The 27,084-nt window shown below is 40.5% G+C and overlaps 1 protein-coding gene across 1 annotated transcript; it reads left to right on the top strand.

The window, feature by feature from the left end:
• The first annotated feature begins 79 nt into the window (after nucleotides 1-79).
• On the top strand, nucleotides 80-27,084 carry DPT (dermatopontin). The gene is made up of 4 exons (XM_041464087.1): nucleotides 80-396; nucleotides 9,800-9,925; nucleotides 20,098-20,205; nucleotides 25,692-27,084. The coding sequence occupies exons 1-4, from the start codon at nucleotides 98-100 to the stop codon at nucleotides 25,756-25,758; spliced, it is 600 nt and encodes a 199-aa protein (XP_041320021.1). The 5' UTR covers nucleotides 80-97; the 3' UTR covers nucleotides 25,759-27,084.

Here is a 27,084-nt window from a genome sequence, read left to right as displayed (position 1 = left end):
TGAAAACATAACATCTGGAAGCCAAATGTTAGAGGCAATATAAAAGGGCCAGCCCAACAAACCAGAGGAGCACTTCTAAACCAGGAACATCTTCAGGATGGACATTTTCCTTCTCTGTGTGTTCCTGCCTCTGGTGACTGTGGCATGGGGCCAGTACAGTGACTATTACTATGGTCCCTATAACTATGGAGATAATGATGAATGGGTCAATGTGTACCGGCAAGGTTTCAACTTTCAGTGCCCACATGGGCAGGTGATCGTGGCCGTCAGAAGTGTCTTCAGCAAGAAGGAAGGCTCTGACAGACTGTGGAACTATGCCTGCATGCCAGCATCCCAGAGCCTCGGTGAGCCGACAGAGTGCTGGTGGGAAGAGATCAACAGGGCAGGAACTGAATGGTAGGATAATCCCCAACCACCCCTGGAGGGCACAGCCCTGATAACCCCTGTGGAATGTGGCTTCTAATACTGTGGTCAGAGAAATGCAAATGCATATGAATGCCATGATAACCAGCAGGTTTCATTGCCTTAAGACTCTTTATTCACAATGCATTGGAGCTGATCAGCATCACATTTGTCTTCTCTGTAGCAATTTCTTGCTGGAAGGGTCACTCACAACCTCAGCTCTGAAGTAGTTTGGTGTTGCTATTGTTTCGATGATGTGACCAGAGCACAAAGTCCCTTTTGAAAAGTCACATTGAATCAGTGACTAAACTGGGAAACAAATTGCAAAACTCCTCACTCCATCCTTACACTCTTATCACTAGAAAAAATAATCTCTGTATTGCACTGGCTCTTTGCTTTGTGTTTTTGTTGCTAAGCTTTTTGGCTTAAGCATAAACAAATGCTGTTTTCTAGTTGTGCTGTTATTACAGGAGCCAAAAATCCACACTAACAAGCGATGATGGTGGCATATATATTTGCATGATGATAGCAGAAGATCATGTTAATTCCTTAATATCATCAGTTTGCTTAATTAAATATTGCATTTCCCATCAACCTTGGAGGCAAAAGTGATCACATTATGTGGAGACAATAATTTCTGGAAATATTTATAGCATTTCATATTTGGGCAGAATACCCAGTATTTAATTATTTTCTGGGTTTTTTAATGAAATGGGAAACAGAGTTTTGGACAACTCTGGGTTTGCAATATTCTTCAGACAGAATGAAATGCACACAGGAATGAGTATTTTCAAATACTTGAAATGGTTTTGTCACAGAAATTACAATGTGATTTTTTGAATTTTGTTATATGGGAATAGGTTAGCAATGAAATGTGAAGTTTCTGCTTTTTAAATGATTGAAAATTTTGTTCTGAATTATTCATATTCTTTCATTTACCATGTGATACATGCCTATGGCTGATGCAATTGCTAAGGGAAAAAATTATTGACCCCATGTTTAATTTTGGAATAAGAATTGGAAAAAAGGGGGAGAGCTGCAAAACAGGCAGAAAGAACACATTGTGATAATCCTGGATGACTTCTTAATTTTTTATATACTGATGCAATTTGTATGTATTGCATAATAATTTTGAATTAGACATTTCTTTTTGTTCAAAATAAACTTATTTTTCTGCTTTCTAAAAATCCCTGGCAGCAATTGTCAAGTTCACTTCTCACAAACAGGATAGTGTATAAGTCTATACAGAACATTTTTTTCTGCTGTAACCATTCATCACTGTGCTCTGTTTGCTTAGCATGACTACATCCACAGTGTATTATCTGAATCTTGTTTCCTTCACCTCTTAAAAAAATCTTCTCACTTTGTCCTCTTTGTTGCCTACTTTTTTCCTATAGCAAACCCTTTATTTTCTCCAAATGTATTTCTTCTTCAACCATTGTTTATCTCAGTTCCTCTTCCTTTACTAGTTTTTGGAGTTATTTTAGTAATTCTTCACTAGCTTATCTTTTCAGTCCAAAATTCTTACATCTCTCTGCCTACTCTGCATGGATCAACTCCTTCCTTCCTTCCTTCCTTCCTTCCTTCCTTCCTTTCCCTCCCTCCCTCCCTCCCTCCCCCCCCAAGTAACTAGGAACTTGCGCTCCTAGTTACTTGGGCCATTTCCATGAATCCTAGCTAGCTGTGCCTGGTTGGATTCTGCACTTTTCAGTTTTCCACCCCCAGGGCTGAGCTAGCTGTATCTACAGTGCCTCATGGAGAGAGGCTTGCAGCAGGCAAGCACATCCCTGGTTATGCCAACACTGCCGCCCAAGAGCCCAGTGACTGGAGTGAAAGTGGAGGCCAGTGTAGCCTCAAATTAATGTGATGGCACAGATATATCCTGGGGAACCTTTGAGAATCCTGCCTTCTCTCTTGGCATTCTTACTTCTCAGAGGTGTCCCTCTTCTCTCTCTCTTCCCCATCCACCTCAGTGCTATTTGGAGCCATCCCCAGTTCTAAAAAGATTCACTCAATAATCAAGTGGGACCACAAATACGAGTCACCATCTGTACAAATGGCTCCTGTTTGGCCAGCTCTCTTCCCTGCTGATCTCCTAACAAACCAATCTGTTGGTGAGCAATATGTCATTCTCATGTCAGCTGACACAGCACTCTGCTGGACTTGCTAGTACATTTTCCCATCCTTGTAGGATGGACTAAAATATTCCTTCTTCAGCTCTGTCTCACAGAGTATTTTGTCTCACCTTGCACACCACATCCCGTGATACTCAATTGCTTGTACCACCAGTAACTACAAGTTTGCCAAGTTTTTGCTAAAATTTTGCAGAATCAATTAGCTCTGAAAAGACTTGAAATCATTGAGTCCAACCTGCGACCGAACACTACCAGGTCAACTGAGTGTCACATCTGGTCTGTCCTTACACACTTCCAGGGATGGTGAGCTCCACCACCTGTCCAGGCTGTGGGCTGCCAGCTTTTCCAGGAGTATGTTGTGGGACCCAGTGTCAAAAGCTGCTATTCTGCTGCAATTGAAGCTTTTTATTCTTTTCCCTTCCTTCACTAAGCAATGAGAACAAGCTTGCTGAATATTTTGTAAAGGTAGCAGCTATCCTTTCCCTCACTCACACACCTTCATCCATGCTTTTGCTTTCAGGCTGAACATGTCTCCATTCTTCTAGTTCTCCTCTGGAGGTTTTATATTCCAACAGTCCTAAGCAAGCACTAATCATACCTACAGCTCTTCTCTGAATTCCCTCTGGTTTCTCAGCCAGAACCCTTGTCAGAAAATCTAGTCTGGCAGAAACACACAAAAAAAATAACCTTTGACATATTATGCTTATGGCATTTCAAATTTCAAATGGTGATTTTCAAATGACCATTCCTGACTGCTGCACAGCTGCACATTAGAAACAAACTCAAGAGAGGTTTATTTAGAAAAGACAATAAACAAAGAAAAGCTTAGGAGAGAAAATGAAGAGGAATTATAAAAGAGAGAAGAAAGAGTCTCCAACTCATTGTTTTCTTTGGCCTTCAGTATTTGGGACAAAATGACAGAAATGGATGGGTGGACCATAGGGATAGGAGAGTTGGGAGCAAGAGAGAACCACTGGCAGAGCTTCCTGGTAAGTTTGCTTCCTTCACTAACACTAGGGATTATGCAGACTTAGACAATCAAACCATAAAACTTAGAATCTTTCAGATACGAAAAAAACTATCCAACAGAAAGAGGACAATGACATGGATCCACATTAGGCATCTAATGCCTAATAATGCTTAGTTTATGACCTTTGCCTCCTTCCAGTGTCAATGGAGAGAACAGGTGCTATAAAAACTGCTCTCTGGCACACCCCATCTCTTTCACAAGCAGACTCATGAAGACCAATCCCTTCTGACCACTACCTAGAATTACCTAGTGGCATTTCAGAATATATCTAACTATGGTGCTTCACTGCAAAAATGCATCCCTGAAGTTAATCATATATGTTCAAGCACTTCTGAAGAGATTATGTGCATTTGTGCTTTGCTGAAAGGACATAAGAAGTTTGTGAACCTGTTAGAAGACTCAAAGGAGAAATTGTGGCAATAGATTGGATCAGATGATAAGGAATGCCTTCTCAGCCTCATTAATCTGTGAATATTTTTAAAGTTAAGTATGTGTACTAAGACTTTGTTGAATCTGTTTCAACACCTTACTCCTTCAGAGTAAGGTTAACTATCTGCTAACCAAGATGATATCCAAAAGAGAGAGAGCAACTGGGAGCAAGAATCAGTTCCTGGATAATTTGGAAATACTCATGTCTGGAGTAGGGAAAAGTCTCCAGAGCATGTCCTGATTCTGCAGTCTTTCCACTGCAGAAGTCCTCGAGTCCTTCTACTCCTTCTAATTATGCTGCAGCTTTTCAAAGAATCCTATCTTTTCAGGAAGCACAAATTTTATGTTCTTGTCTCCATTTGTACTGTAGAAATGTTGACCTTGTTTAAATATTTCATCACCTAAGGTCTGAATGATTGAGGGTGAGACTGTTCTTCACTGCTTTGTTGAATACTACAAAGTTGCCTCTACAGACCAGTCTCTGAACAACGGTTTTAAGAAAAGCTATTTTTCCTGCCAAAAATTATCATATCAAAAGACAGGGTTCACACAAACAAAGGAACAAAATCTTGCAAGTGAAGACAAGCAACTCTTCCCTCCAGTAAAATAAGTTTGGTTTACACCACATGATACAGACGAAACCATGCCATATCCTCATTATAATCCCCGTTAGCTGTAAAGCAAAAAGGAGAAGCATTTCCAGACAAAAGTAATTTACTCCATGTTTATTGCCTCTTTTCCTTGTTTAGACATCTGAGAAAGTGTTTAGATGGGACTTGGAAAAAACAGATGTATAGATTCTCCCTCCCCACTCCCATTCTCTCCCTCCTTTGCCCACAAACTAGGTGCAAAGGCAGACTGCTGAGCAAAGGATCCTCCTGTTCAGGCTCTGGCAGCACACCTTGGCACATCAGTAGGAACTATTTTTGTTCCTAATCTCTGACCAATCCCAAATTTCAGATCTGAGGCTGTATTACCCAAACCCAACAATCCAGCTGCTCTTTGAAAATGTTTCCATTTGTGCTATCTACACAAACAAGTTAATTTTCTCCAGAGCCCCAAGTTTATGTTAAAGGATTAGTGCTACAAGTCCATTTAGCACAGCTGCAATGGACTGAGTCCAGAGGGAGCATCTGAGGAAAAGAAGAATGTTTCTGTAGAAAAGGAGGCCTCATCAGCTACTGTCAAGAAGAAATCACTAGGATGAAAAGGGCCTTGCCTTCCCTTGGTCAGGGAGAAAAAAAGTCATAAATGCCCCCTGAATGAAAGAAAATATTGTTGAAGATATTACAGAGGTTGCCTTTGGCATGTGGCATAACAACATGTCTCAGCACCCCGCAACAGATAGGGAACACTCCTTGAAGAATTGGCTTTTGGAGACTGATGTGGCCTAATTAAACACATAAAAGTTGTTCCCTCTGTCTGGGGGCAGGAGTTGCAAGTGTTCCGAGCCTGCCCTCAGCCTCTATGTCTGCCCATTCACCTGTAACAAGATGACCATTGATTTAGCTCTCATCACACAATTAATCCAATTACTCAGAGGGAGGGCACTCCACAAAGATAACTCAGGAGAGCAGTATAGGGCCTCTCCTCCACAGGGACATGGAATGACACTCTTATGTTACCCTGTTAGGAACAAATCACCCTCAATGCAGCATGACCTGGTGCCTACTGAGCTGTGTGTCAGCCTCTGCATGGCTCTAGAGGGCTTCAGGGAGCATAATCCCAGTCAGTGCAGCAGGAATTCAGTGCATTCTCTAACAGCACTACTTCCTGCAGCTTAACTTGGGCTTCCCTGAGCAGATTTGTAATGAACAGGTTTCCTCTTGGGGTTCTCATCCTCAGGATAACATGGTGCTGATGTAGCTGAGGAACAGGGGGCCTCAGAGGGAGACTTCCCACACAGCACCAGCATTAGGTGGGGCACAACATTCTGGGGTTCTGCTTTGGAAAGAGCAAAATTAAGGTGCAGGCATAAGTCCGAAGTGTCACCAAAGCTGATTCCGTTGCTCAAAACAATTCTATTGTTGTAAGCAATGTTTGTATTCAGTCTGGCAGACATCTGTTGAGCCAATGAGGAACACGCTTGGCTGCTGAGGCTGTTACTGATGTTCACAAATAATGTGGCACAATTTAAGAGGATCTATAGGGTGAAACAAGTAATGCACAGATCCAAAATTCACATATGCATTTTGGGTGGGTTTGTTTCACACCAGCTCTTGTTTGGTCTCAGATGAAAGCTCCAGTGAAGAACAAAAGCAGTTCTGGCCTGAACTAAATCTGTAACATGGACGCATGCTTTGACTGCTTGCCATGACAGAGCTCAGCTGTACAACACTCATTAACGAGTTCAGAAGAATATTTGGCAGGAAAGTCTCAGATACCATATCCCTGTTACTACACAGAACTCCTCCCAGAATAAGGCTTTCTATGGAACACTGCAGTCATTTCCCACACCTGTACCCAAGGCAAGGGCAACTTCCCATCCAAGAGCAGCTATCTTCACCAGCAATCTTCTCACTCCCGCCCTACCAACGAGCTCGCCTTCCTCTTCTCCCAGTACCAGATCCAAAAGGCAACTCTTCACACTTGGCAACTTGAGCCAACTAGAAAAAGAAAACCTACCCACTGCCAAGTTTAATCCCACACAGTTCCAGTCAGTTTCTCACATTCTTCTGCATTCACCTTGTAAGAGGCATTTTCCTCTCTTCTTAGCAATATCAGGATTTCAGGAGTGAGGAGAACCCGGTCACATTAACTCTGAGTACTGAACTACCCTTTGTAGTAAAAGTGCTAAAGAGTGGGTCGTGTGAAAAAATATTGTTTTGACTTGGCTATAAATCCAAGTTCCTGAATCACTCATTTTTATTCACCCTACTTGCTTCAGGATTTGCTGTGACAAGAATAGTGAATTCAACAGATAAGGAAAAAATTCTGATATATTAAGTGTTGTTTTCAGATTAGTTCATAGAGCTGAAAAGGTGTGTGGGGAGGGTTGTTTGTTTCCCTTGAAGAATTACTTTCTGCTTGTAGGAAAGTGGCCACCTGGGAAAAGGAAAGGGAAGGAAATATTTCATATGACCTCACAAATAAGCACTTCAAGTTCTGAGAGCATCTCTTCATTTTTGAAGGAGTGTCTGGATTTTACTTAAAAACTAGAAAGATTAAGGCAAATAATCTTGCATTATCTCAAAGCTAAAGAAAAGTACTTCAACATCACTATTACCTTTTTTTTGTTAAACCAAATACTGAGCTTGAATAAATGATTACAGGTCCTTGAGACAGAAGCAAAGAGAGAGAATTGAACATGACCTTTAATATGTATTTCAAATTTTACTTTTTAAAACTGCAATTTAATTATAAAACTGTACTTATGTCCAGGTACACTTTCCATCTCAGAAACTAATTTTTAAGGCAACACCAATTATATTTTTTAATCAAACTTATCATGAGAAGACAGAATCAGAATAAAAAACAACCACACCTTCCTAAAATCTGGTACCCAAATATAACATGTAAACATATGAGTGTTATGCTAGCTAGGTTTGTTTCTTAATTCACTATAGAGAGAAGTTTCCATGAGTGACGTCTCTTTCAAAATGAATCTTTCCATCACAACCAGACTATATTAGTAGAAAATAATGCATCAGGAAGATAAAAAAACTGTTGTAGGACAAAGGCAAAGAGGACAAGACTTCCCAGACTGAATGTGAGGAAGTGGGAAGAGAAAAGAAGAAGAACCTTCCACAAAGACAAGTGAACAGGAATATCAGACACTGATCTGATCAGTGGGGATGGGAAGTTGCAGGGCAGTGTTGAGCTTCTGAGAGGAAATGCCAAGGAAATGGAGAAACAAAGTGCTCCCAACATTGGACCTATGCAAAAGACCTAGAAAATCTCCCAGGGGCACGAGGACTTGAGCAGTACAAATGCAGATAGAAAGGGTGAGAGATGGAAGATGAGGCACAAGTTTGTTGCTATTTTACACAGTTTAATGCTCATCTTGCAACAGATAGAACCAGTCTCTATACTACTGTGTATCAATCATTCTTCCATCAGGATAACACCAATCATCTACAGCTATCCAATATATTTACTCAGTCTTGGCCATATGTTCCTATGGCCTATGAACCAAAACCAGAACAACTTCCTATCAAAGCCCTGCTGAAATCCACTGAGTGAAAGTCAGACTGCCATACTTGGTGTGATACCACAGCAACTCAGAGTCCCCATCATGACTGAACTCTGAAGGTCCTTGAAAGAGTCTCACAAAACACAAGTACTGTGGCCCCATCAGCGTGGGAGATATAGGGACACAAACAAATGTAAATATTCTTGTCTGAACAACAGAACACAGGGAAAGAGACAGAGAAAAGACCCTTGGGTTCAAAAATGGATGCTGAAAACTAGGCAGGGAAATTCATCACTGTATTGGTCAAAATTGATCTGTTTTTCAGCTTTTGCATACTTCAGCCTCATGCTGTCTTTACAAGCACTAACACCCCTGTGCACAAGTGAATGACTTTCCAAACACCAAACTCCACTAGATGATGTGTTTTCCTTTCTAGGAACTTAAGGTCTTTAGGATAAATAATGAGGTCATAATGAGTCACAAAACTAAGGGAGATTTTTGCTATCTGTTATACATACAGTTACTTCTGAAAGTGTCTTTCAGATAGATCATTGTAATTGATTTTATGAAATCGCAGAGAAAGTTTGCTACAGGTTTTCCTTGATGAAAGGAAAAGAAAGAAAAGGAAAAGTGATGGAAGAAACAGCATTTCTATAATTTTCATGGTAGGGAAACAGTGAGGCCAGGAGGGTGCTTGAGAGAATGAGCACTTGATAGCTGAACCAATGACCTGTCTGTTTTCATGAGCTCCTTGTCTTTAGTCTCCAAGAAGCAAGCTATTCAAACTGATTACCACTTGAATTACTTTGGGTATCAGTGTTAAGGTGTTATAGGGTGTGCAGACAGAGGCATGCATGCTTTGAGACCAAGTCTATTCTACCTGGAGGCAGTGATTCACACATATGATAGAATTATTGAGCACACAGAAAGCATGAAGCAGCAGATTTTTCTTTTGAAAATCCAGTAATTTCTGTGACTCTTAAAATTACATAACATCTGAATCACGGTTTTCCTTATGTGACTGCTATCAAATAATTATTTCATCATAAGCCTAAATGTTTTTAATAAAAAATCTCGTCTCTTAGAGACACATAGTTGTGAAAGCATGCAATTAAAAAAGTCAATGAACTTCCTTTATGACATAGATTCTCAAGCTTTTTTTTTTGTTTTTGTTTTTGTTTTGTTTTGTTTTTGTTTTTTGGGTTTTTTTTTTGTGGTAGAGAAGTAGTTGAAGAGGTTAGTTCAATAAAGCCCAAATCCTCAAATACCAACAGTCATAAACAAAAATATTAATGGACTATTTTATGGACTATTTTGAAGTCAGCCTTATAATTTGTAAACAGTTGAGAATAATATCAAATAACATCAACACCAGAACAATCTTCTTTCCTGGTTAGCATACTAGAATGATTAAATACTTTAGCCTGATTAAATAGTTTTAAGTGCATTATAAATGTTAAGACATTGGTTAACTACTGCTGCTTTCTTATAGAAAATTGTTACTCTATACACAGCAAGTGCAAACCGTGCTTCTCAGCACAAAGTCAAGCCCTCAACATGCACTCTATATCAAAAATGTTAATGCTGTTTTGAGAAATGTTTGAAACTATCTAGGAAGGAACCTAATACCATGTTTTCCTTGTGTGTTCTCCTCTTTCCCCTCATTATTAGGTATCAAACCTGCTCAAACAATGGGCTGGTGGCTGGTTTCCAGAGTCAGTATTTTCCATCAGTGCTGGACCGTGAATGGCAATTTTACTGCTGCCGCTATAGCCAGAGGTGCCCATATTCCTGCTGGTGAGTTCAAGCAGACACCAAACCTGTGATCTTCTTTCTCCCAACAGTCCCTATAAATGCCTTTGGCTGCTTGACCTGTCAGACACCTTGTCTGAAAAAGAGTTAATTGTGCTTTATGGAGCTAAGCCTGTTATTTCCAGTCTGCCACAGGATTGCTAAGGATCCGAGGCTAAGGGAAAGAATAAGGGTGCAGTTACACTGAACAGCACAACACAGTAGCTGGCCCTCAATTAACAGGTCTGGGGATCAGCATCAGCCTGGCTGTGCTGGAAACCATGACAGAAGTCTCCAAAGTGGAGTGACATTTTCCTGCTATAAATCCCGCACATTTACAGAAGCATCTCTGTGCTACATATTTGTGCAACAATGACTTACAAGACTTAACTTTTAGCACTTACCTCAGAAAAAACATTAGTACTAAGTAAAAATTGATCCAGCCAATTAGATAAAAAATAAAAATTAAATTTATTTGTGACCGATATACAGTTCCGACCACCAACAACCAAAAAGTAGAGCCGATCCCAGGATCGGAGCAGGTGAACTATGATCCAGCCTCTATCACACCAAATCCCCCTGTTCACCACCGAGGCCTGGCAGAGTTTGATTTTTATACTCTTTTTCTTGCCTGCGGTGGAGTCCCTTTGTCCCCTCCTGGAGTCCTCCATATTCATGTTGTGTCTGTTCTCTGTCTTGCACTGGACAAAGCCTTGTCCAGGAATTGATGTGTAGCTGACCTCCAGTTCCCAGAATCCTGCATTCAGATGTATGTCCTTGATGGTCCTGTCTGTCTGAGGTGGACATCTACATGGACCACCATCACTGGGAGTTTTCTAGTTCAGGCCAGCGGGGAGTGCCCATCTCCTGTGCAGGCTAGGTTTTCTTCGTCTGTTAATGATGCACCTCCTCCTCGGCTGCGAGTTGTGGCTTTCACCATCCTGTGTGGCAATCTCCCTCTCCTCCTTGCTGGAGGAGCAAGCTTTAAAAAAAAGCTTAAAGCTTTATTTTATATTACATTAATAATCTTCCATGTCCAGCACGAATTACCACTTTATTCATAACAGTACTGCATATGACTATGCTTTCTCTCTCAAAACTGTTTAAAGATCCAAGTCAAAATGAGCTACTGATCATAAACTCAGAAGAAACACATGGTCTCAACAGAGTATCACAACTAGTGCTGGCAACTTAATGGAGACCGTGAAAAAATGAGCCGCACGTCCCAAGCTTCCCAGTTTCTCTAAAACACACCACAGGTGTGGTTTCTCTAAATTAAAACCAAAGACAGGAGCAGATTTTGTAGAGGCAGCTTGTATTTCTTCTGTCCATTCTGTTCAAGAGAAGTCTTCATTTTATGCTCCGGTGTTACATTCAGCTTAAATTTAGCTATTTTCAGTGATACAAAGACTAACCTGCCTACATTTAAGAAAAAAAGAAAAGAAAGTAGAGGAAGAAAAAAGTAAACCTGTGCTTGAACCTTTTTTTCCAGACCTCAGCTTTGAAGGAGGCTTCCCACTGAGATGCATACAAACTGTTTATGTGCCTGTTGGTCTTACTTGGCTCACTGGCTACTGGCCAAACACAACAGCACTGCCTTGCTTTTCATCCTTCAGTCTCCTTGCAGCCAGGAGGCAAATAAATGTTTTTGTTATTATTATTTTTAATGCCTTTAAATTACAGGATCTCTGTAACAAAGTCTTTGAACATTCTTCTGAACATTCTTTTGCCTCCTTTCCAGCAGACGTTGCCTATGTATGTTCCCTACCTGATGGTTTATTTACATACCTGCCCAGGCTCTTCCCTCTGAGGGAAAGTCATTCAGACTTTAAATCAGTTCTTCCAATCTCTTGTACTACTTTAATATTGCATAAATTTTCAGAGAGACAACAGAAATCTCTGACTTTTTTTGTTATTGTTGGCAGTTCTACTTCCCTCAGATGTTGTCTTGACAACTGGGAACAGCTTTGTGTCTGCTTTACAAGCTGGCATTCAGAGTAAGGCAAATCCTGATGTAAATGTTTGGGGTTACTGGAGTCTTTAGTTTTAATCTCAGCTGCATACAGACTCCTATACTGCCCTTCTATTTTCAGCAGTGACAACACTCCATTTTTGTGCTTAGAAAGAAAGCCTTATGTAGTTCACCTGCAGTTCCGTGCAGAAAAGGCAGAATTTCAAAAGCTGGTGAAGCGTTTTTCCCTCTTAGCAGGGTAGAAAGCCCATGTACTCATATTCTTCTAGGAGGGGAGAGCTGTAAAACAGGTAGGAAGCTGTGTCACCGGGCTTGTGAAAAGCTTCTGGTGCATAGTTTGTTATGGGTTCATTAAAAAAAAATTCTGCCTCTATAGTTAGCAAGGTGTATGTATATCAGCTCTTTCCACATGCAGTTATCTAAATTAGGGTCTGGATGGACAGACAACTAGATGAGTTAAAATATAACAGTTTAACAGGCTCAGAGGCAGTGGTTAAAAGGTGATATCCTTCCTGGGTGCCTGTCCTGCTTAATATCTCTATCAATGACCTTGAGGAGGCAACAGAGCACATGCTGGCCAAGTTTGCATTTGACACCAAACTTGGGGGTGCAGCTGACATGCTTGAGGGCAGGACTGCCAGTTCAGTGGGATGTAAAGAAAACTGCTTCTTCTATGAGGACAGATTTCCCATTGAGGCTCCTTGGAGGCTTTCAAGACTGAACCAAATAAAAGCTGAGCAGCCTCGTCTGACCCTGTGGTTGACCCTGTCTGGAGCAGAGGGCTGTTGCAGAGACTTTTTGAAGTCCTTTTCCACCAGAGCTATCCTGGGGTCCCACACAGGAGGACTTTTTTACTGGAGGACTCACACCACGCAGATAAAGTCTCTCCTCCAAAACAGCGGTCTCTTTTCTATCATCTGCTAGGAATGGTTTCTTTTCTGGTTCATTCTCCCTGCTTAGATGGTGTAGTAGTACTCTGGGCAAGTAGTGGTTGTTATGGCAACATATAGCCAACATTAACTTCACCAGGGTAGTGTGAAACCCCATGCTTTGGACTCGCTTTTACTCATGAAGTCACAGATGTGACTTGTCTGAGTTATTAAATTTCAGTGTACTGAAACCAAACTTCCTGTCTCCTAAGCTCAGGAGATCTCACTCACAACATAACTTTCATTAGCATTTCCAAATTATTGTCACAAGACTTTGTTCACACATCATGCTTCTGGTCTGTATCTTGCACTAGTTAACAGGCACTTGACAGGAAGAATACGTTTTCCAAACAAACTGCAAAGTAGTTCTGGGCTACCATGAGTAAGACCTCACATTGTATATGCATGTGAGACACAACAAAAATGTGTGTGTATAGTGTATCATTATTTATTGCAGTTTCTGCCCCATAAAATAATAGTATTTGTTCTGTTCCAGGAACTCGTTGTAAATACAGTAACTGTGGAGAATTGGCAATCAACATGCTGCTGACTCCTATTTTTTGGTTGGAGAGGCTTATTTTAATGCAAAAGCATGAAATATACTATTTCATTAGTATATGACTATGTGGAAAAGTAATACCAGGAAAGTATGCAATGATGGTGGTACTTTGTGGATCACACATTACACAGGAAAATCTATATTCAAAGAGAATCCACACTGCACAATTTCTCAGCAGCCTTGACTTTTAATGTGCAATGTATCCTTAAGTATGAAACCAGATGTGGGCAGAAATGCATTTTTAAGAAAACTGACAATATTGAAGTGTGACAAAACTGTTTCAAATTAGCTCTCACCTTGGGTATTTGATTCCATCCTCTTCCAGTTGTCTCCATACAGGCCTCTCTGGTACATATAAAAACAGTAAACCAGCTGATCCTTACGTATGGTTGCTCTTGTCTCTTCTGCTTCAGGACTACATTCTTCCTGAAATGAGATGATCCTACAAAGAATAATGACAGGTTTTTCTTATGTGCATGAGTCATGCAACAGATTTGTTAGAATTTGCCCTGGCTTTTACACCTAGAATATCCCTGTGTTTTTTGAAAACTGCTAGTATTTGTTGGGATACTAATTTATAACACCATCATGCTGAGTGAAACCAACGCTTTGCTTTCACTTTGCTTAATAGAATGAATGAAGTCAAATACATGCAGAATGACTTTATTTGTTAGCATTTATATTCTTATTCTTTGAACCCAGTAGTTCTGTTTCACAGCTCATCCTCTCACCATTAATTCCCAGCTTTCCTCTGCAGTAAGCTCATATTGAAAATAAATTTACTAATCTTTTCCAGTCTCATAGTTTTGCACTTGCTTTGTAATTTTTTTTTTACAAGTACTTAGCTTCCTTCTTCATCATGCCAAGACTTGTCATGGATTCTGCACATTTTTAACATACTGAAAATAATTAACATTCCTCACAGGAGGCAGAAAAGCTCCCTTTACTTTACCTGGCTAGGGAATGCTACCACAATAAAATAAACTGTGTGCTGATTTGCACCATAAAGGAAGCAAATCTATCACAAATGCAGAAGCAGTGTCACTAAGTGGTCCCATTAGAGCTCCGATTTTTCTCTTTGCCGGGAAATGAAAGCTTGACTCCATACTCTGAAAAGCAAACACATGTCACAGAGCAGCCCCAAGTCTGCAGACTGTGTATGACTGTTTCCCTTCTAGAAACAATGAGCAGTTTAGGTGCCAGAAGGTGTGTCTGGAGCTGTGGCTGCTCTCTGTCAGGGTGACACTCTCCAGGCAACGATTACATTTTCCAAGAGTTATGGGGTTTAAAGCACTTATTTGTTTTCCTGACGCAACCTACCACACAAGACATATGGAAAATTATGTGATCCTATGCAGATTTCTCAGAGATGACCAGTAGCAGAGGTACAAATCCAAGAGGTGAACTCAAAATAGATGTCATGGAAACATGCAGTTCTGGACAACCCAATTCCCCTCCCCTCTTTTCCCATTTTTTAAAAGGTATTTAACTGTTGGGGGAAGTTTATTTTTTTTTTTTTCTTAAATATTACCCATCAAATACAACCTTGCAGTTCAATCCGCAGAACAATCTTCCAGATACATTTTAGGAGAAACACATTTGATCTGGTATTGGAAATCTGGCCAACTTGTTTTGGACATATCTTTCTTGAGAAGCAGGCACAAGTTGCCTTGAGCTCTGCTGCTGCTTGTACCTGCAATGCACGAGCTCATGCAGGCCTGGAAGTACTTTGCTCCCATTGTGCCAGCCTCCAGCCTTGTGGCTCCTCAGCCCTGGAAGGGCTTGTGGCTTTCAGTGCAACACAGTGGGAACACAGCAGCAGTGATGTGTCTGTGTGAATCTGTGGGCTCTGAACCTGGAGCCTGAGCTCAATCACAAAACACACGACATGGCCACACAAGAGAGCATCTCGTCTCTAGAGGAGCTCCAGGACACCTCTAGTTCTCTGGCAGTTTGGCAGTCTGGGATCTATACTCAGAGCAGTTGCTGGAATTTCTGTAGACAGCTTGCTAAGACCTTCTTTGGCTTTTCAACAGCCAGAGGATGCATTTTTTAAAGCAGATGACCTCTGTCTTCCAGCTGGAGGAAGAGTTGAAATTGATTAAAGAGTCATATAATTCCCGTGTTCTTTGAATGTAACTTGCAGGCTTGTGGCTCTTGAACAAAATTTCTGCTTTAGGAAAGACATACTCTTGAAGCACCTGTAAACAACATCTGAAGGTAAGCCCATAAAGTAAGGAGTGTCAGGAGACATTCCTTGTCCTCAAATGTCAGAAAGTTAATGTTAAAGCTTATGTCTTCCTCTTAAAATGAAACAGCTCTTTCTTTTGGCTGTGGTATTGTTAGAGGAAGAGTTCAGCCACAATGAGGGAAATGAAGGTTAAAGAGAAGCCATTCATCTTGTTAGCACTATAGTTACACAAGAAGTGAATAGCGTAAGATATTCCAAAACCATGTACTTATGATCAGGGAATAAGTATATTCCACAACTGGAGCCAGAAACTGTTCTACCATTGACTATCTCTCATATCTTAAAAGACTCATTTCTTTTGTTTGCTTGGCATCTGAAAGCAAGGCATACCCACAGTTCTCATTTATTTCTTTAATCAGCAGGCTGTACATATTAAGGCCACCGGTGTGACTTGATCTTCTTATTGGTAAATAATGGACCCATGATAACTATTTCTGAAGTCAATTGTTAAAAGAGTGCCACAGATCACTGCAGATTAGTACAAAACATTCTTCTCAGTGCTAAATGAGTAACTCTGTGTTTTCTATTAATCTCTACCATAGCAATTCTTCACCATGGAAAATAAACAACACAGCTGTTTTCAGATTAAAATAAAAACAACAGTAACCCTGGGAAAGATTTAAAGCCTTTTATGTTTACATATCCTATCCTGAGCAAGATTTATAGGATTATAGTGAAATACCTTAGAAAAATGTGTGAATGGCTGGAGCAATGTAAACCACTGAAAAGATAAACCATTCCACATCAACCCTATTCTAGCTAAAAATGCCGTTATGAAAATACCTTTTTCTGTCAACTTTTCCAGCACACACACAGGCCAAACTACTTACAGCCCTCATCACAAGATTTCCCTTCCCAGTCCTGAACACAGAATTATCTTCTTTCTCCTCTCTCGACAATGCCACTGGTGCTTCAAGTCTCCCAGACATCATACACCCAGTATTATCCAGAAGCAGATTTGAAAAGCTGAACCAGCGTTCCCATTTTCTGTATTTTCTTGCAAACAGATCATACAGACTGAAAGACTACCACTTGTTAAAGGTCTCACATTACTCTTTTCTCCCCTACAAGTCTTTCCACAAACTTAACACCAGTGTGTGTATCTGGGTTTAACAAACAATTTCATTAAATGCACCCTGCTGGCCCCTATCCCTCAGTGTTAGAAATTAGTCAGTGCCTAGAGCCCAGAATTGCTATAACACACATCTTTTCACAGCTGCTTTGCCAGCCTCTTTCCTAGGCCCCCCCTGTCACCTGTCCTCTCAGGTACCACAGGCACCCTGGCTTGGTCATACAACACTCCAAACAGCAGCCAACCTTGGGCACTTGGCAATTCCCAGGCTTCTCACTGTTCCCCCTAGCCCAATTCTGTTTGCAGTGAGTTCAGTGCCAGAAGTGCTTACAGAGCACTTACAGAGCACTGTGAAGGTTACTGTGGATGGCTATTCCCACCTGAAAAGCCCATGGGCAGGCAAATCCTCACTAACTAAGGCAAAAAGTGCCTCACACTCATTTTGTGACTCCACTTGGGTACAAACCATACTTTGCCGCACAAATGCGGCACACAAAATGGCTCACAAATGCTACAATGTTTGTAAATAAATTATGTGTCTGTAGGGCCATGGTAGGCGATTTACAAGTTGATATACACTTTGTATTCATTAGTGACTAAAGCATTTAACATTTTCAGTTAAGTACTTGATAATAAGAGTACAGACCAAGCTACAACAAAACCTGAGGGAACCACTGTCCTGTGCCATGCAGACCACTTTGGGAAGACCCTCAATATCTATCTTAAATGACCTTTCTCCTCTTCATGATGAGAAAACCACATACAGACTATCCCTATGTATTAAACACAAGGGCATCTCTAACTGCAGACACATTTTGTGTAAATTACCCTCAGGATTCCAAAAATGGAGATAATAGAAAAGGAATGGGACATACCACAGAGCCCTGCTACATGGACGATCAATTGCATTTCCTTCTAAAGGACACAGACAGCCTTGAAATGCAGGGGCTTAGGGGAACAGTTTCAGAAATGAGTACAGCAATCATCAAAGAGAAATTAATTAGACAGACCACACAGACTTGTGAACTTGAACATTGCAGCCATAGCACCATTTATAATTCTTCTCTCCAGAACAAAAGGAGCCACTAGGCATCTGCCTATGAAACAAGACACACTTCAGAGCAGCTCAAGTCCCCAAATAATTTCTTTTTGGTGATTGCATAGATTTGCTTTTTGAACATTTCTTAGTGGAGGAGCCTTAAGAGGCTGCATGGTAATGTGGAGAAGTTAATACAGAGGGAGGGGAAGATGACAGCAGTCAGAAAGAAAAGAGAGAGCAGCTAAATGAAGACTCCCACTGCACATCAGAATAATACTGCATGCCTCTGCAAAAGGTCTGTGAGACCACAGCAATTCAGAAGTTTGTCACCAGATTTATTTTTCAACTGAGAGGCCCATGAAAGAAGTTCAAAGAATTGACTCTCAGTTGTTTCTGAGTAGAGGAAAAAGCAGCTTTTTAACCTTGTGTGGTGCACAGTCTCATCTGCCCAGCACATACTACTGGTCAAGATTATAGAACAATTTCCCTGCTGAGTGCCAAACAGATGTTCTGAGACATATTTGGTAGAACACATAGAAACACATCTCTTAGTTGTTTCTCATAATAATAGCTAAATAAAAAGTGTCAAAACCTGGAGCTGATGGGAGAATGCAAAATTAAATGCTGGTCCGTAGCTGGTCTTCATTTTTAAAACCTTCTATAACCCTGAAGATGCACTATCAGACACTCAGGCTTCAAATTAGTAAACTAAATATTTAAACTAAATATGGGGACTCTCCTCTGGCTGAGTGGGCAGTGTTCATGGTTTCTTCTCTTTCTCCTAGTTTGCAGCATCTGTCTGCATGACCTGTGAAATACTGCTGTTATTTCTTACCAATGGCAGAGCACCGCAAGGGCTTTGCATATCCGTGAGTCCTTGATCAGAACTCAGAGAATAGACACTGTGACCAGGCCTGACTTTCTACTTTCCAAACACACTCTGGGAAGGGTGTCCTTGTACTGTAAGTCAGAATCTGTGTGATGATTTTCATGGCCAAAGGAAAGGAAGCATGAGAACAAGATATTTTCAAAGAAGTTGACTGTTTAGACTTGAGGTTCTTATAAGGTCATGCTTGAGTTTCATTTGTAGACACAATTTTCATTTGTCAAGGAAAAATGATTTGTTAGGAACAGTGTTCTAACTGAATGATCATTCACATTCAAAAGCTGAGTATGACCTGGAAAGCAACCTAATAGCCCAGAGTACCTCAGTTTTCAGGTAAACTTTTCGCTTCTGAGTTCTCCAACAGTTTTAGGTTTGGGCTCCAAATACAACCAAAGCACGTCATAAAAACTCAAACCCATCCCAAAAATTATATTCCTAGTGAGTAAAATATTTAAGCCTGTGCTTAGACTCCACTGATTTAACAAAATATAAACACGCATGAGTACTGGCTGCAATGTGCTTCAATCACCTTCAAGCATCATTCAAGTACTGCTGCTGGGCTGGATTAAGTCAGGAAAAGATTGCCAGGATTTCTTTAAATGTGTCTTAACCCTGTTAGTCTCAACAAGAGCCGGGCTGTTTATTTCCAAAGGTTCAGCATCTCCCTCATGTGGGACCTGATGCTTCTCTTTGCTGTTTCATAGTGAGGTTGACAACTCCAGTAGGAACACCCATGTAAAATGGTGTAATACAAGGAGTGCCAGGCTTCCATTCAGACTTCAAATACAATGTTGACAGAAAGTACTGGTCCAGCTTCCACCCCCTTCCTGAATCTGCTCATTATCTGTAAAGTCAATTACAGTATTACTTGCCTATTTCCCAGGGAAGCAGCAATCATAATTTGGTTAATAATTGAAGAAGCACTTTGAGGTCCTCTGATCAAATACACTGCACAAATACTGTCCAGACCCATATTTTTGCATTATAAATTAGGCAGAGAGAGGAAAGAACAAAGAGCAATGGATTAATTGCTACAGTCACAACATGGATAAATGTGTAGAATCGTTTTATTTGGCAACATTTACTGCAGTCTACAGCTGCAAACCAAAAAGATTCACAAGAGGAAAATTTGCTGGAGCAAATCTCTGCAATAAAGACATTAAGTAGTAGACGAGTTTTATCTTCCTCTTCAGATTGCTTTTATCCCAGAGCTGCAGATGTATATATATATATTCCAATACAGCAGTTTGCTCTTAACTGTTCTAGAGTGGCTGAATTTTATTCAAATAGCTACCTGAATTAGTTGCACAGAGGAGAAAGGCAGTCTTGTGAGACTGTATCTTGTAGTGCTGTTAAGAAACAAGAACTTTCAAAGAGGCAGGAGAACTCTACTAATTGAGTTGTAGTCATTCAACTGGACTCTTCTATAAGACAGCAAATGATATTATCTTCTTTTTCTTTAATGTAAAGGTTAACAACAGAATATCCAGGACACTATGGAGAAGATATGGACATGATGATGTACACTTATGACTATTACATCCGTGGGGCAACCACAACTTTCTCTGCTGTGCACAGGTTTGCTTTTCACCTGTTTCATTAGAAATTTTTAAATGCCTGTCTTTTCTATTTCCCCCCAACAGTGCATGGCTGCACACCATCTGCTGTAGTACTCAGCATCACACTAGGAATTCTGAGGACCGAAGTTCACAGTACATATGATTCATTGTCCAGAATGGTGTATCAGGAGCAGAGCATGCTAATGGGGATAATTTTTCATGTCCAACTGAGCAGTGAAAAATACAGCAGTGGTAGGTTGGGCTGAATCTGACCTTCACTAACCATGCAACGGATCTTCTGTATGCTTTCTCATCTACCTCAAGTTGGAGCATATTTCATTGACATCAGTAAAAACACCCTGTGCCTTCAGGGAATGAGGGACCTATTTTGGTTCAATTTTCTTTGCAGAGAAGCAGAGAATCTGCCAGCATGCAAAGCTAATACCGTACAAACTGTGGTGTGAATGCTTTAAACTGCCCAATCTATTTCAGCACAATTCACAGATTCAAGCCACTCCAGGAATTCAGACAGTGTACCTTGATCCCTTTCCAGAAAATTAGTTAACTACATTTTATTGATCAGTCCTGGTCATTTCTTGGCATTTGCTAGTCCTCTTGGGAGAGGCCCTATGGCTAGTGAAGTTGTAGTCATGCAAATGGATTCACAATTTTTCCATTCAGTTAAAAAGAAATGTTTCTCCCTTTTTACTGTGCACAACTGCAAAGTTTTAAACTTTGGGTTTAACATAAATCCCACACTGTTGTCTGCCTATGGCTACAGAGATCCTAACAGAGCAGGTTTAAGAAGAGTATAAGCAGTCACTGAAACCTGATTGGGAAAGGGATCTTGATTCTTTTAAGCTGCCCTCTAATACATCGATTGTGAGCTATTTCTTCGCTGATGTCTTTTGCTAGGCACCTCAGTCCACTATATTAAAGCATTTGTTATCAAGCAAAATACAGACAGCAAGGCAAGGTGTGCTGCACTGCTCTGCCAAGATGGGCTACGTGAGAAGGGGAAGAGAAGCAAGAAGTGGGAGTTTAAAGACATCAATATTTCAAGCTGTCTCTAATAGCGCTCAAAGCAGCCAAAGTGCTTTTGTCACTGTAATGCTCTCAGCTTGCCAAAGTTCACCATAGGGATCCTTCAACTAAAACAAGGAGGCTTTTCCAGATTGACAGCACATTGTAAGACCGCTGCAGGTCCATAACTATAATTTCCTGGCTAAAATACATCATCCTGTTTATGACCAAATGGAAGCCGTGTCTCCAAATTCTTCCTACAAGTGGAAGAATATCTTTCATAGATACTTGACTCAAGGGTATCTATTTATTGCTTTAGATAAAGGAATCACAAGGTCATAAGGGACAGCCCTGTTCTGGGCTTTTCATCTTAAATATTTCCCAGTGCTATCCTTAATCCTTGTTCCTCATGGTTGCAGCAGAGAGTAGGGGAATAATGCAGACAGTGCATTCCCCTGCAGCTGGATTCCAGACTCCATCGCATGTGGACCAGGGTAAAGTCTGGAATCACAAGGACAGGCCTGGAAAACAAAGCAGCCATGGTAGCCTATGCCTCTGAGCAGATTGCTGTCCCTGGCTGCTGAGGGCAGCCTTCAGAATAGGATGGCAGTGGGGCGAGTGGTCAGGAGCAAAGGCAGTGTCATGGGAATGTACATTGGGAGTACAGGTCCTCACAGGACCACAGTGCCTGGAAGAGGAATCTGCCACCAGCACACCTTTGTCCTATCTCTGCTCTGGTGGCAGTCATACACCTGCAATAGTAGCAGGTTGAAACTATAGAGAAAATATTTTACAAATTGCAAACTAGAAAAGTTTTCTGCATCAATGAACTTTCTGGTCCTCAGCTTTCAGAACAACCAGAAACAATTTGTGTTGCCAAGAGAATGAAGTGAAAAAAAATCTTGCTACACCAGTTCTGAATTCAGATTCGGGCTGTAGCACTCCTCCTGAGCAGGATGAATCACAGAAGTCAGCAAATTTGTCATCTTTAATGATTCTTTGCAGCTCATGAGGTAGAATAGGAGCAGGAAAAGGTCTTCTGAGTCTCAGCCTGACTGGAACATGCACATTTCCATTTGTTTTTGTGAACATTTTTTAATTCCTCTTCATTTTCAAGCACGTTAAACTTGTGTCCCTACTATTTAGTTCACATGGACAATGTTCTCGAGCTAACAAGAGGCAAGAAAAAGCCTCTGAAGGTATTTCAGTTAAAACTTTCCCAATCACTTCAAACAGGTAGGTATTTTTAGACTTCTTCAATAAACTTGCAGAAATCCTATTTTCCCTTCCTTCTCCCTAAGACGCTGCATCAGTGAGGCCACTGTTGATACAAGGATATTTGAGACAGCATGTAATGCTTGTGGCAAAGGACATAGAAAATTTAGAATTATGCTATTCCCACCAACACGTCTGTAATCTCTATCTGTGAATTTCCGTGCCTGTGTAAGGAATGAATGAAAGAGTTATTGCTGATCACCAAACGTGATCATCAGACTGCTTTTTTGGGAAGAACAGACTTCAGAATTGGTTACTATTTATATTTTCCAGTCTCATTTTAAATAGGTCAAAAGGAGAAAACAACTGTCTATAAAGCAAGACAAAAGCAGCTGGAAAGAATTAGAAAAGGCCTGAAGTAACTCCAGGAGCCCATTCAGGAGTGTGGTGATAACACTGATGCAGACAGGGTGACCTAAGGACATAAATAAGGGAACATTTGCAGGGAAGGGCAGTATCTGTGTCAGACAGACTGATACAGTCAAATTTCAGAGAAGGACATGGGCTAGCTGAAGCAGGCTGTAAACAACTGAAACTGCACACTGCAGTTTGCACATTGCAAACCCTTGGCAAAAGAGCTTGCAAAATTAAACCCACAAACCAAACAACATAATACCTTCAGCCTGAGCTCTGAAACATGCCAAGTGATGATGGTATGACTTTCTGGTGGAGCATTGTAAGGTAGCTGTGATCTGGTTGGAACAGTCTCCTGAGTCCAGAGAGCACCACTGGAACACTCACAACCCAACATGTAGCAAGTACCTTGGACAGGGAGGTGGGAATTACCAGGTGTTCTTGGTAAGAGCCACAGCTTGTCCTTTGCTATGTAGTATAAAAATAGCACATGCAGACTGTCATAATCTCGTTTCTTTTACAAAACTCTTCTCTGCTCCATTTGTTTGGGTCATCTGGATAGCCAGTTCCTTTTTAACTGCTCAGACATCATCACTGAAAAATAAATCGACAGCCAGACACCCCAACAGTAAAGTATGTTTGAAATGCCCAGACAAGCTGGACATCCACCAAGCTCAGCTGAGCTAAATTATAGGGTATTTAAGGTCCCTAATATGTTTCATATGACTGATGAAAGAGGATTTTGTCAAACTCAATATGAATAGGAATTCATGGAATTTTTTAACTGAACTGGAAACAGATTATTCAACAATATTTGGAGAAAAATGCATTAATTTAGCAACTGGGAGGGGATGACACCTACAAACTGGTGTTAAGATCTGCAAAGGCAAGTTCAGATATGTTCTAGTGTACGCCTCACAAGGCAATTCCTGATGGCATCTGCATCCCCACTAGCAAACTTGTAAGAGATCTACAGATTGAAACAGGCTGATAACTACTGAATTAAGCACACAATAGCAATAGTACAAAGTAATTGCCTGTATCCTGGGAAGCTAGGCATGTATGATGGAGTTCAAACAAAAGTAACAGGAGAAAAAAAAAAGATAATATTCCATAAGTGTGTCAAGCATGTACATATATGCTAGTGTCTGCAAGTCCAAGCTGAAATGACAGCTTCAGAAATAATTCTGTCCCAGTATTTTAAAGCATGTTATTAATTCAGGTGACTAAAATACATTTCTTTTAAGGAGCTTGACTTTTAATTTCACAATGTCCTATTTTAGAAAACCTACTTGATCTAAGATTTTGAGCTAAAAGTCTCTCTGATAATGAGTGCTATCTTAGCAGACCTTAACTTTGGCCAATCAAATCCTGTTTTCCACAAAGAGATCCTCTTTATTTTTTATCTCTCTTGGTAACTTAGTGACCAAAAGAGTAATAACTGTCTCTGAGAATCGTGCACATAGACCAAATAAGGGATTCTTAAAATAAACCTAAAAATGAATTTTGCATGTCATTAACCTTTGGGAACAGTTTTATAAGGAAATTATAATTTAAAACATCTAGGAAATATCTAAAGAAAATCAAAGCCAAAATACATAACTGTTACATCATACTTGCTGATGAGCATGACACAGACCAGTTCCAAATGACACTCAAGATAAACTTGTAGCTTAACAGCACAGTAAATTTCCAATTACAAAACCTCAGTTAATGAAAGCTGCAATGAGATATTTTATACCTATAAGGTAGGTACAAAATGTATACCTACAGGGTTTAAGAGTCAAATTAGTCTTATTTCAGGACAGAGTCACCCAGTCAATGACACCATTTAAGCACAGTTAATACCAAAATCTGGGCTCAGGGTTCTCAGTAGATTCCCAAGAGGCAGCAGTCTGGCACCAGTTTAGAGCAGGGGTCCTTAAATGCAAACTCCTATTAAATCACCCATTACCAGCATTACCCATCCTATGCCTCAGCTTTAGACATCATTATTAGCAGAATTCAAGCTTTCAGAAACCTCTTGGAGGACTAGCCATTACCAATATAATTGACAACTGCCATCTGCAAGGACTGCAGTTTGTATTTAAATTCAAGTTAGCCAGTATCAAGCAGCCTAAATTCAACATTCTCTTCACAGCAGGACAGTATTTGATCATCTGATCTCATGCCTATTTGTCAAAGGAAAATTTAATGCACAATATGCTACAGAGAAAATTAAATTTGTAGCCTGTTGCGGCTATTGGACACTAAATCGCTGGCCTCCACTGTTGAATCCCACTGCTTCAGTCAGGCTTCCTACTAACAATTAGGTTTCCTACTGCTCTCTTGAGAGATAATACTAATCACAAACTGAGAAGAGCATAAACGCTCCTTACATTCATAAACGTTACTTTTCTTCACATGTGATTTAATCAAGGATGAGAAATCAATATTTGCTGTTTGGATAACTCCCCTCTTAGACATAGCCTACAAATCACCCAAGTGATTTGTGATTTTTTACACATTACTGAACAATATATGTTATGACAATAACTTTTGACAGAATTATCCTTTTCCTCTTGGTCACTGATTAAAAGTCAGTTCAGGACTGATCACCATCAGCATTCATTGTCTTCAGAGACCTACTGATTCAGAGAGCTGATTTTCTTATCTTGTAAAGGAGTGTAAGGGAATTGTAACTATCACACATATTTTATGATCTTTTGGCTCTTGAAAACACAGAGCACTCAGATGAAAGTCAGTTAATGGCAGACAGATGTTTTTCTTGCCTGGTATAAAGTTACTCTTAATTGTATAGCATCTTCTGCAGTTCTGGCTCACTAACACCTCTCTTGTCTCTCTTTCATGCAGGGATCGTCAGTGGAAATTTATTGTCTGCAGGATGACAGACTATGACTGCCCATTTCAAAATGTTTAAAAAGATTGAGTGTACTCCACCTGGAAATCTTGGGGACAGACAGGGTGGGATAAAATTAGTGATTACAGGAGAAAATCAATTAGGCTCACAAAAATGTACCAAGACTCATCAGCTGTCTGCTGAAGACATGATTCTTTCCCTCTGGAGCTAATACATAAATTGCCAACCCACATGCTTGCAACAGTGAATTCAGAGGATTCTTTCAAGCTGCACTGACAGTTGTATCCCACAATTAAATTTGCTTATGACATACATTTTTATGATACACAAATCTATGGCGTATGCAGTTACCTTTCTTATATATACATGTAGCCATTCTCAACACATACAACTTCCTTTCACATAGCAGCTCTATAGAAATGGCTTCCCAGTGCCATAGCCCCTCCAAATGAGGTGGAAACATACTATATGCTTGCCAACACACACTAGACTTTCCTGTCTTCTATTTTGTACTTGGAACCAATCCAGTGACCCCAACCAGCTTCTCAGAGCTGGAAGTGTGCAGAAAATATCATTGGGAGGTGTCTGATGGGCTGCACCTGGCACTACCTGTTACAGTCCTCAGCACAACTCCACTGCAACAAAGATCTGCCCACACAGGAGAATTCCAGGTATTTACAACTGGAAGACATCAGTATCTGATAAAAAATGAAAGTAGAGCCATCAATAAAAACAGAAGACTAACCCAGCTTTACTGAGAGTCTCTTTTATATTGTCTTAAAAATCTCTGATAACAAAACTAACCAAGAAGCCTGGTCTGGGCAAACCCAGTAGGTCACGCCATTCACGCTCAGTAAACATGGATATGACATTCTTCAGGAGTCTGAATTTCAGGTGGATTTGGTTTCCACTGTGAATGCCTGTACAACAGCCATCTTCCCTTGGTAATACAACCTTGGCTTAAAATAGACAAATAAAGTTAGTGACTTCGGTGACCTTAGTTCCTCCAGTTTGCAGGTCCTATTGCCTATAAAGTATAAACTGACCATGTTTCAAAACTGCACAACACTTGTGCAGCTGCAGTCCAACAAGAAAGAATATTTCTCTGTTTCAGAAAAATCTGAGGTAGGATTTTCACTCTTGAACAAGTCAGAATTCAGGGTTCAGTTTCTTAGTTGATGAATTCAATGGTGAACTTAGCAGTGGCTTTGGTGCTGCTGGCTCAAGGGCCATGACGACTCCGCCATGATGACTCCATGTGCCAAATTAAGGCTGCAAAGCTTCATAGGAAACAGTGGTGTCTGCCAGTGAGTTTCCATATTCCAAGCATTTTTAGCATGTTTAGAAGCATACCCTTTTGTCCAATAAAGCAATGCTAGGATTTGC

Source organism: Pyrgilauda ruficollis, unplaced genomic scaffold (assembly GCF_017590135.1).
Source record: "Pyrgilauda ruficollis isolate IOZ18807 unplaced genomic scaffold, ASM1759013v1 scaffold17, whole genome shotgun sequence".
Lineage (NCBI taxonomy): Eukaryota > Metazoa > Chordata > Aves > Passeriformes > Passeridae > Pyrgilauda > Pyrgilauda ruficollis.
The sequence above is the reverse complement of the archived record's forward strand: the minus strand, read 5'-3'. Positions and strand labels throughout refer to the sequence as shown.

What these genes read in the sequence shown, in the direction of transcription:
- DPT (XM_041464087.1), top strand. Translation starts at nt 98, where the DNA reads ATGGACATTTTCCTTCTCTGTGTGTTCCTGCCTCTGGTGACTGTGGCA. An exon ending in AACAGGGCAGGAACTGAATG is followed by an intron (nt 397 to 9,799) that starts GTAGGATAATCC and finishes CCTCATTATTAG; the next exon opens with GTATCAAACCTGCTCAAACA. An exon ending in AGGTGCCCATATTCCTGCTG is followed by an intron (nt 9,926 to 20,097) that starts GTGAGTTCAAGC and finishes TTTAATGTAAAG; the next exon opens with GTTAACAACAGAATATCCAG.